The following is a 12,739-nucleotide window of genomic DNA, read 5'->3' as shown; positions in this document are numbered from 1 at the left end:
CCTGCCTGCCTGCCTGTCTGTCTGCCTGCCTGCCTGGCTGTCTGTCTGTCTGCTGGCTGTCTGTCTGTCTGTCACCTCCCCCCCGTCCTCTCTGTCAGGTCTGTCTGTCTGTCGGTCTGTCTGTCTGTCTGTCTGTCACCTCCCCCTCAGCCCCCCCCCCACGTGAGGCAGTCCTAGAGGTCAGGGGTCAAACCCCGGTGTTAGGTTGAGGCTTGACCCCTACCCATCTCTAACTAGTTACAGATGGTTAGTTTAGGTGTTAGGTTAGAGATGGTTAGTTAAGGTTAGGGTTAGAAATAGTTAATTTTGGCCGAGTTGACAGAACCGACCAATCAGAAATCAGTGTTTCTGCTCATCCTCTCAACATTTTGACTCAAGAGGACCTCTAGTCTCTGGAAGGTCATAAAGGTTAAAGGGTCAAACCACTAACCTACCCATATCTATTTATACCCCTTCACATTTAACTTAAACCACTAACCTACCCATATCTATTTATACCCCTTCACATTTAACTTAAACCACTAACCTACCCATATCTATTTATACCCCTTCACATTTAACTTAAACCACTAACCTACCCATATCTATTTATACCCCTTCACATTTAACTTAAACCACTAACCTACCCATATCTATTCATACCCCTTCACATTTAACTTAAACCACTAACCTACCCATATCTATTCATACCCCTTCACATTTAACTTAAACCACTAACCTACCCATATCTATTCATACCCCTTCACATTTAACTTAAACCACTAACCTACCCATATCTATTTATACCCCTTCACATTTAACTTAAACCACTAACCTACCCATATCTATTCATACCCCTTCACATTTAACTTAAACCACTAACCTACCCATATCTATTTATACCCCTTCACATTTAACTCAAACCACTAACCTACCCATATCTATTTATACCCCTTCACATTTAACTTAAACCACTAACCTACCCATATCTATTTATACCCCTTCACATTTAACTTAAACCACTAACCTACCCATATCTATTTATACCCCTTCACATTTAACTTAAACCACTAACCTACCCATATCTATTCATACCCCTTCACATTTAACTTAAACCACTAACCTACCCATATCTATTTATACCCCTTCACATTTAACTTAAACCACTAACCTACCCATATCTATTCATACCCCTTCACATTTAACTTAAACCACTAACCTACCCATATCTATTCATACCCCTTCACATTTAACTTAAACCACTAACCTACCCATATCTATTCATACCCCTTCACATTTAACTTAAACCACTAACCTACCCATATCTATTCATACCCCTTCACATTTAACTTAAACCACTAACCTACCCATATCTATTCATACCCCTTCACATTTAACTTAAACCACTAACCTACCCATATCTATTCATACCCCTTCACATTTAACTTAAACCACTAACCTACCCATATCTATTTATACCCCTTCACATTTAACTCAAACCACTAACCTACCCATATCTATTTATACCCCTTCACATTTAACTTAAACCACTAACCTACCCATATCTATTCATACCCCTTCACATTTAACTTAAACCACTAACCTACCCATATCTATTCATACCCCTTCACATTTAACTTAAACCACTAACCTACCCATATCTATTCATACCCCTTCACATTTAACTTAAACCACTAACCTACCCATATCTATTCATACCCCTTCACATTTAACTTAAACCACTAACCTACCCATATCTATTCATACCCCTTCACATTTAACTTAAACCACTAACCTACCCATATCTATTCATACCCCTTCACATTTAACTTAAACCACTAACCTACCCATATCTATTCATACCCCTTCACATTTAACTCAAACCACTAACCTACCCATATCTATTCATACCCCTTCACATTTAACTTCAAAACGGAAAAGGTTGAAGGTCAAAGGTCATACGTGTGCAGATCCTCCAGCCTTGAGTCTCACAGAGCCGAGGACGCATGCTACCAGGCTAATGCTAATGCTAATGCTAATGCTAACCCATCCAATACTCACCATTATACACACCATTACCATAACACACCCTTCATAACGTCACACACACCCACAACCAAACAACACGTGCACGCACACACACACCCTGTCTGTTGAGCCTGATGGAGGTGGACTCCTCTTTAAACTAACGTGTATGTATGTGTGTGCATTTGTGTGTATGTATGTGTGTGTGTGCGTGTTTACGTATGTGTACGGCGTGTATGTGTGTTCGTGCGCATGTATGTATGTGGGTGTGTGTGTATGTGGGTGTGTGCGTATGTGTGTGCGTGCCTGTGTATGTGTACATATGTATGTGTGTGCGTGCGTGTGTATATATGTATGTATGTATGTGTGTATGTATGTGCGTGGACGGTGTTTATGTATGTGTGTGTGTGTGCGTGTGTATATATGTATGTGCGTGCGTGCGTGTGTATATATGTGCGTGCATTTGTGTGTATGTATGTGTGTGTGTGCGTGTTTACGTATGTGTACGGTGTGTATGTGTGTTCGTGCGCATGTATGTATGTGGGTGTGTGTGTATGTGGGTGTGTGAGTGTGTATGTGTGTGCGTGTGTGTGCGTGCGTGTGTGTGTGTGCGTCTGTATGTGTATGTGTGTGCGTGCGTGCGTGCGTCTGTATGTGTGTGCGTGTGTATGTGTGTGTGTGTGTGTGTGTGCGTCTGTATGTGTATGTGCGTGAGTGCGTCTGTATGTGTGTGCGTGTGTATGTGTGCGTGTGTGTGTGTGCGTCTGTATGTGTATGTGCGTGCGTGCGTCTGTATGTGTGTGCGTGTGTATGTGCGTGTGTGCGTGCGTGCGTGCCTGTGTGTGTGTGTGCGTGCGTGCGTGCGTCTGTATGTGTGTGTGCGTGCGCGCCCCTCCAGGTGTGAGCCGCTCCATGAAGGACAAGGTGACCAAGCCCACGGCCATGGCGCAGGGCCGCGTGGCCCACATGATCGAGTGGCAGAGCTGGGGCAGACCATCGGCCGGGCCGGGGGGGGCGGGCCGGGCCACCCTGCAGCAGGACAGGCAGCGCCGCCTGGAGAACGACGCCTACAGCGACCTGAGCGACGGCGAGAAGGAGGCGCGCTTCGCCGCAGGTGAGCCCCCGTAGCTCCTCCCACAGGGGGCGGGGCCGGCCGGTTCCACCCCCCAGGGGGAGGAGTCTCTGAGCAAGGCAGCTCCGCCTCACTGCTCCACCTGTCTACAGCACCACCTACTAACACCACCTACTAACACCACTATAACACCACTATAACACCACCTACTAACACCACTATAGCACCACCTACTAACACCACCTACTAACACCACTATAACACCACTATAACACCACCTACTAACACCACTATAACACCACCTACTAACACCACCTACTAACACCACTATAACACCACCTACTAACACCACTATAACACCACCTACTAACACCACTATAACACCACTATAACACCACCTACTAACACCACTATAACACCACCTACTAACACCACCTACTAACACCACTATAACACCACCTACTAACACCACTATAACACCACCTACTAACACCACTATAACACCACTATAACACCACCTACTAACACCACCTACTAACACCACTATAACACCACTATAACACCACCTACTAACACCACTATAACACCACCTACTAACACCACCTACTAACACCACTATAACACCACCTACTAACACCACTATAACACCACCTACTAACACCACTATAACACCACCTACTAACACCACTATAACACCACCTACTAACACCACCTACTAACACCACTATAACACCACCTACTAACACCACCTACTAACACCACCTACTAACACCACTATAACACCACTATAACACCACCTACTAACACCACCTACTAACACCACTATAACACCACCTACTAACACCACCTACTAACACCACCTACTAACACCACTATAACACCACTATAACACCACCTACTAACACCACTATAACACCACTATAACACCACCTACTAACACCACCTACTAACACCACTATAACACCACCTACTAACACCACCTACTAACACCACCTACTAACACCACTATAACACCACTATAACACCACCTACTAACACCACCTACTAACACCACTATAACACCACTATAACACCACCTACTAACACCACCTACTAACACCACCTACTAACACCACTATAACACCACTATAACACCACCTACTAACACCACTATAACACCACCTACTAACACCACTATAACACCACCTACTAACACCACTATAACACCACTATAACACCACCTACTAACACCACCTACTAACACCACTATAACACCACCTACTAACACCACCTACTAACACCACCTACTAACACCACTATAACACCACTATAACACCACCTACTAACACCACCTACTAACACCACTATAACACCACCTACTAACACCACCTACTAACACCACCTACTAACACCACTATAACACCACTATAACACCACCTACTAACACCACTATAACACCACTATAACACCACCTACTAACACCACCTACTAACACCACTATAACACCACCTACTAACACCACCTACTAACACCACCTACTAACACCACTATAACACCACTATAACACCACCTACTAACACCACCTACTAACACCACTATAACACCACTATAACACCACCTACTAACACCACTATAACACCACCTACTAACACCACTATAACACCACTATAACACCACCTACTAACACCACCTACTAACACCACTATAACACCACCTACTAACACCACTATAACACCACCTACTAACACCACTATAACACCACTATAACACCACCTACTAACACCACCTACTAACACCACTATAACACCACCTACTAACACCACTATAACACCACTATAACACCACCTACTAACACCACTATAACACCACTATAACACCACCTACTAACACCACCTACTAACACCACTATAACACCACCTACTAACACCACTATAACACCACTATAACACCACCTACTAACACCACTATAACACCACCTACTAACACCACCTACTAACACCACTATAACACCACCTACTAACACCACTATAACACCACCTACTTACACCACCTACTAACACCACTATAACACCACCTACTAACACCACTATAACACCACCTACTAACACCACTATAACACCACCTACTAACACCACTATAACACCACCTACTAACACCACTATAACACCACCTACTAACAGCACTATAACACCACCTACTAACACCACCTACTAACACCACTATAACACCACCTACTAACACCACCTACTAACACCACTATAACACCACCTACTAACACCACCTACTAACACCACTATAACACCACCTACTAACACCACTATAACACCACCTACTAACACCACCTACTAACACCACTATAACACCACCTACTAACACCACCTACTAACACCACTATAACACCACTATAACACCACCTACTAACACCACCATAACACCACTATAACACCACCTACTAACACCACTATAACACCACCTACTAACACCACCTACTAACACCACCTACTAACACCACTATAACACCACCTACTAACACCGCCTACTAACACCACTATAACACCACCTACTAACACCACCTTATAACACCACTATAACACCACTATAACACCACCTACTAACACCACTATAGCACCACTATAACACCACCTACTAACACCACTATAACACCACCTACTAACACCACCTACTAACACCACCTACTAACACCACCTACTAACACCACCTACTAACACCACTATAACACCACCTACTAACACCACCTACTAACACCACTATAACACCACTATAACACCACCTACTAACACCACCTACTAACACCACCTACTAACACCACCTACTAACACCACTATAACACCACCTACTAACACCACTATAACACCACCTACTAACACCACTATAACACCACCTACTAACACCACCTGCTAACACCACTATAACACCACTATAACACCACTATAACACCACCTACTAACACCACTATAACACCACCTACTAACACCACCTACTAACACCACTATAACACCACCTACTAACATCACTATAACACCACCTACTAACACCACCTACTAACATCACTATAACACCACCTACTAACACCACCTACTAACACCACTAAAACACCACCTACTAACATCACTATAACACCACCTACTAACACCACTATAGCACCACCTACTAACACCACTATAACACCACCGACTAACACCACCTACTAACACCACTATAACACCACCTACTAACACCACCTACTAACACCACTGTAACACCACCTACTAACACCACCTATTAACACCACTATAACACCACCTACTAACATCACTATAACACCACCTACTAACACCACCTACTAACATCACTATAACACCACCTACTAACACCACCTACTAACACCACTATAACACCACCTACTAACATCACTATAACACCACCTACTAACACCACTATAACACCACCTACTAACACCACTATAGCACCACCTACTAACACCACTATAACACCACCTACTAACACCACCTACTAACACCACTATAACACCACCTACCACCATAATAACACTATGCACCTGATAATAGTAGAGTGTTTAACGTTTGGCTTCACTGTAACCCTTTACCTTATATCCTGACATACTTCACCGTAATATGTAAGTGAACGTGGAACTATACAGATGTCGTTGACTACAGAGAGATCTCTATCAGTGCTCGCAGGGCAGCTTAGGGCAGGGGTTGGCAACTGGCGGCCCGTGGGCCATAACTGGCCCGCCACATTATTCTGAAGTTTTATGATTATTATTATTTTTTATTTTTTTGAATACTGAATATCTATATCTGTTCGCTTAAATGTAAAGGGCCGGATACAGTGAACTTTTTTTTTTTCACAACCGTTTTTGGAGTTATTGGAAACTATGCAATATTAAATGAAACGGAACCCCCCTCTATAGGCCTATATACAACAACCATGGCGACCCGACATTACGTATTTTTGTGTGATACTGCACGTAGAGAAAGGCAGGAGCTGCTGACAAAAGTCCACAAAAGATTTAAGACGCCAAGCTCTGAGACTTTGGTAGTAGTAGAGTCTCTGATGAGGCTACTTCGCCTACAGCTCTTCTTATGGTGAGTAGGCTAGGAACGGAGGTTTGTGTGTGTGCGCAGTCAGTACCCGCTGTGGTGTGTGTGTGTGTTGTGTTGTGTTGTGTGAAGTGTTTTAAGAGTGGTTGGCTGCTTTTTTAGGTGCGCACTACTGCCCTCTCTCCAGCATAAGGCCTTTCTACACTGCCAAACCGGTTCGGTCGAGGCTTGGCACGCCCGGCGATTTCACCGTCTTATCTCAAGTTTGCTGTGTAAAACCGAGGGGGTCAAATCCCCCGTTCGTCACGGCGCGGGCATTCTTGGTTCACTGGAGAAGGCGGGGCTGCGCACGGAGTCTAGACCTCTTTAGAGTAATTTGCATGTTCCCGAATGTTATTATAACGTTATTTTTTTATGAATGAAGGCACCCGCATGCAAGAATGAGTTCACGTCTGAGTGTAGGCTACAAACGCGATTAACTAAGTGCAAAAACGCCAACATAATCTTTATTTTGCTGACCACTTGTTTTTTATCCGACAAAAGCCTCGTCAGGACAGTTCCTCTGCGTCTCTCTCGTAGATCGCACCATCTTTCAACGTCTTTGTTTAATATGACTGCATCACCTTCTCTCACATGATCAGCAGCTCGCAGATTTCACTTTCTCTCCAGTTAGAACTGCTCATGATGATATCGCTGCGTTGTCTCTGTGGAGACAGGGCAGCAACGCCTCTACCCAACGTGATCAGGCATGACATTTACGTGATTAGGGCATACACTTGTTTATATATACGTCTTTTAAGAGTCATCTAGTCGTTGGTAGGCATATGACAAGCCAGCTGACGGGCCTGCGTCGCAGTTCCAGATGCACTTTCATTAATCAAGTGTGTGTGTGTGTGTGTGTGTGTGTGTGCAGGCATCATGCAGCAGTTTGCCATTTCTCAAGCTACACTGTTTGGCTGGAACTCTGTGGACGGGGAGAGCCTGGGGGCGGAGTCTAACCAGGGCAGCAACGGCCATCTTAGTGAGGGCAACCAGGACAGCATCACCAGCAGAGGTGCACTAACATGGTCTGACCTTAAGGACCGGTCAGAACCCGAGTTATCCTTTAATGAGTTCTTATCTGTTATTAGGTTATTAACATCATGTTGTATCTGTCATGTTATTGACATCATGTTGTATCGGTCATATTATTAACATCATATTGTATCTGTCATGTTATTAACATCATGTTATATCTTTCATGTTGTTAACATCATTTTAATGTTATTAACATGTATATCCAGGGTGCGATTTGCCGGTGGGGATGGTGGGGATTATCCCCCCCTCTGGTTTACACGTCCTACCCTCTGCTGAATTATTTTTATCCTCGGTGGGGATAAAAATTATCCCCCCCACCCAAAGTATTTTCACCATTACATCGTAATAATTAACAACCAAAATACACAGGGTCCGTCTTCATTTTGAAACATTTTAAAATGTTTCTCAAAATTATCCCCCCCTCTGGTTTTTTCACAAATCGCACCCTGTGTATATCTGTCATATTATAACATCATGTTATATCTGTCAGGTTGTTAGCATGTTATATCTGTCATGCTTTAACATGTTCTATCTGTCGTGTTGTTAACATGTTCTATATGTAATGTTTTTAACATGTTCTGTCTGTCATGTTGTTAACATGTTATATCTGTAATGGTATTAACCCTCATGTTATTAACATCATGTTAAGTTTGTTAGGTATTAACAACATGTTCTATCTGTCATGTTATTAACATGTTCTGTCTGTCATGTTGTTAACATGTTATATCTGTAATGGTATTAACCCTCATGTTATTAACGTCATGTTATGTTTGTTAGGTATTAACATGTTGTATCTGCATGTTATTAACATGTTGCGTCAGACGCGGGGCTCCACCACTCCTCAGCCGAGGTCTGGCCTCACTCCTACGTCTCCCAGGGCCTCTACTGCCTCTCCTCCTCTGACGCCTGGGAGCCAATCAGCGGCCAGCCCTCGGGGATTGGCTCCCCCGCGGCCAGCTCCTTCATCATGGCCCCCAGTGAGTCAGCCCAACTTTATTAGTCCAACCTGAACCACAGCTACAGGCTGACACGGCACCCTGGGCCTAAACCAGCTCTTATTCCACTGATCGTGTTAATATTGTTAGAAAAATGTTGTTGTTTACTCAACAGGGGAAGGGATAGCTTGTTGATTGCTAGCTAAAAGTAGCAAGAAATAGCTTACATTAGCCAACGTCCGCTTACATTACCTTGGATGAGCTCATATCAGCCATTATAAGCCAGCATCAGCTAACATCAGCTAATGTCAGCTAGCTGCTGTGCTAGTGGCTGGGGGCAGGGTCTGACGGCTGGGGTGTCTGATTGGTCACAGGCTGCAGCAGTGGGGGGGGCGGTACACCAGGCGAGGGATTTGAGGGTTACCTCCACCAGAACCAGCTCCACCACCAGTACCAGCTCCACCAGTACCACAACCAGCAGCTACTGCAGTACCAGCAACAGGTCTGTAGTGCTCAGCATTCAGTACCAGCAACAGGTCTGTAGTGCTAACGAGTTCAGTACCAGCAACAGGTCTGTAGTGCTAACGAGTTCAGTACCAGCAACAGGTCTGTAGTGCTAACGAGTTCAGTACCAGCAACAGGTCTGTAGTGCTCAGCGTTCAGTACCAGCAACAGGTCTGTAGTGCTAACGAGTTCAGTACCAGCAACAGGTCTGTAGTGCTCAGCGTTCAGTACCAGCAACAGGTCTGTAGTGCTAACGAGTTCAGTACCAGCAACAGGTCTGTAGTGCTAACGAGTTCAGTACCAGCAACAGGTCTGTAGTGCTAACGAGTTCAGTACCAGCAACAGGTCTGTAGTGCTCAGCGTTCAGTACCAGCAACAGGTCTGTAGTGCTAACGAGTTCAGTACCAGCAGGTGACACAAGTACATTACCAGTACACAGAACCAGGTCTGAAGAACCATCTCCTCCCCTCTCTCCCCCCTCCTCCCCTCTCTCACCCCTCCTCCCCTCTCTCCCCCGCCCTCCCCCAGTCCATGGACCCCCGGCTCCACAGTGCCTCCCACTCTCTGCAGGCCACGCCCAACAGCACCATCCACAGCCTGGGCGTGCCCACCCACCCCCGCCTGGCTGACCTGTGGGGCGGAGTCCAGCTGGGCGGAGTTCAGCTGGACACCCACCAGGTAACACACCTGGCCAGGTCACTTCCTCTCCTGGAGACATTCTGGACTTAACCTACAATTACAGTCTGTTATTGATGTGAAGAGATGTGAGGTATTTGCCGTACCTGACTACAGGTGTACGATGTATTCACCTGGACCTGTCTACAGGTAGACTAGGGCGGTACTCACTGGTCTACAGGTAGACTAGTGTATTGTTCACCGGTCTACAGGTAGCCTAGGGGTGTATTCACCGGTCTACAGGTAGCCTAGTGTATTGTTCAGCCGTCCACAGGTATACAGGTGTGTGATATATTGTCCTGTACCTGCCTACAGGTGTATGATGTATTGACCTGCACCTGTCTACAGGTGTGTGATATATTGTCCTGTACCTGCCTACAGGTGTATGATGTATTGACCTGTACCTCTCTACAGGTGTATGATGTATTGACCTGTACCTGTCTACAGGTGTATGATGTATTGACCTGTACCTGTCTACAGGTGTGTGATGTATTGACCTGTACCTGTCTACAGGTGTGTGATGTATTGACCTGTACCTGTCTACAGGTGTATGATGTATTGACGGGTACCTGTCTACAGGTGTGTGATGTATTGACGGGTACCTGTCCACAGGTGTATGATGTCTTGACCTGTACCTGTCCACAGGTGTATGATGTCTTGACCTGTACCTGTCTACAGGTGTGTGATGTATTGACCTGTACCTGTCTACAGGTGGAGATCGTTGGACACCTGAGTGGGCAGACCCCTGATGGCATACTCGGGGGCGTGGTCGGGGGGGAGACCCTGGGGGAGGAGCCAGAGTCAGAAGGCTTCTCAGAGCAGCTGGATGAAGAAGAGGAGGATGACGTGGTGACAAAGGTGAATCACCAAACGAGCCTCTAGTCCCGGGGTTCGTGAGCTAGGGGGCGGGACCCTAAGCGCAACCCCTGCAGCCCAGGGGGAGGGTCGACCGATCATGACCTGACTTCCTGTTTCCTGCCAGGTGGAGGAAGTGACGTTGACCCTGGAGCCGCTGGGGGTGCCCAGCAGTCCCGGGACGCCCTCCTCCTCCCCCGGCGGGCGGGGGCAGCCCAACGGGACGGCCTACGCCCTCCGGCCGCTGGACCCTACGGAGGAGAGTGCCGCGGCCGTTGTCGTGACGACCGATTGAGGGCGTCGGCCCCGTCGGAAGGAGACTGAAGACTTTGTAATATTCGAGTAATCAACACATCAAGCGTACCCCCCCCCCCCCCCCCCCCCGGGGCCCTCTGGGCAAAGGGCTTCAGGGGGTCGGGGGGGTTCTGTGAAGAAGACGATGCTGTGTTGCTGGGACGTGATGAGGATGAAGACGAGGAGAGACTCACCTCCGTGTTGTTCAATGGACCAATCAGCTGCTGGGATCCTCTAGGCCCAGCAGCTGGAAGAGGAACTCCTGGGGTTATGGAGGGAGAGACGGACAGACGGACGGGTGGATGGAAGGGTGACTGATGGGGGGGCGAGGGACAGTTGGATGATAGATGGATGGAAGGGGGGGCAGATGGAAGGGGGGCAGGGTGAATGTTAGAGCAGGATCATCGCTGAACAGTTCACCAACCACCAGAGGATGGGGGCCCCCCTGGCCCCCAGAGAACCAGAACATGCTGGGTCTTAGGGAGGGAGCGGACCCGGAGCACCTTCACCTCCGTGTCTCCTCGTCCCCCGGCAGGGCGACCGGGGGTCAACGCGCCTTACCCTCCCTGCCCTGGAAACCACCCACGTCTAAAGACACGCCCACACCTGTTCTGACGTGGTGGACTCCGCCCACCTGGCGCCCAGAGGGGGGGGGGGGGGGGGGGTTAAAGGTCGGAGATGCAGGGAGAGACCAAACTACTGCATGACCTCCTTACCGTATAACCACTCAAACAGTAATGTACTCAACTCTTTTTAATAAAACACATTGGCCTTAACCCTGTTTTATACATGAGTATATAATGAACATAACCCCACACTCTAACCCTCAATGAGCTGATAACCCCACTCTCTAACCCTGATAACCCCACTCTCTAACCCTCTGATAACCCCACTCTCTAACCCTGATAACCCCACTCTCTAACCCTGATAACCCCACTCTCTAACCCTCTGATAACCCCACTCTCTAACCCTCTGATAACCCCACTCTCTAACCCTGATAACCCCACTCTCTAACCCTGATAACCAGACTCTCTAACCCTGATAACCCCACTCTCTAACCCTCTGATAACCCCACTCTCTAACCCTCTGATAACCCCACTCTCTAACCCTGATAACCCCACTCTCTAACCCTGATAACCCCACTCTCTAACCCTGATAACCCCACTCTCTAACCCTGATAACCCCACTCTCTAACCCTCTGATAACCCCACTCTCTAACCCTGATAACCAGACTCTCTAACCCTGATAACCCCACTCTCTAACCCTCTGATAACCCCACT

The 12,739-nt window shown here is 46.8% G+C and overlaps 1 protein-coding gene across 1 annotated transcript; it reads left to right on the top strand.

The window, feature by feature from the left end:
* The first annotated feature begins 2,889 nt into the window (after positions 1 to 2,889).
* Positions 2,890 to 11,507, top strand: LOC307084956 (uncharacterized protein). The gene is made up of 7 exons (XM_079749514.1): positions 2,890 to 3,118; positions 8,033 to 8,173; positions 9,018 to 9,173; positions 9,506 to 9,633; positions 10,164 to 10,313; positions 11,022 to 11,168; positions 11,293 to 11,507. The coding sequence occupies exons 1-7, from the start codon at positions 2,917 to 2,919 to the stop codon at positions 11,458 to 11,460; spliced, it is 1,092 nt and encodes a 363-aa protein (XP_079605640.1). The 5' UTR covers positions 2,890 to 2,916; the 3' UTR covers positions 11,461 to 11,507.
* Positions 11,508 to 12,739: the final 1,232 nt, after the last annotated feature.

Source organism: Pollachius pollachius (assembly GCF_949987615.1).
Source record: "Pollachius pollachius genome assembly, chromosome: 13".
NCBI lineage: Eukaryota > Metazoa > Chordata > Actinopteri > Gadiformes > Gadidae > Pollachius > Pollachius pollachius.
This window is presented reverse-complemented; position numbering and strand designations above follow the sequence as displayed.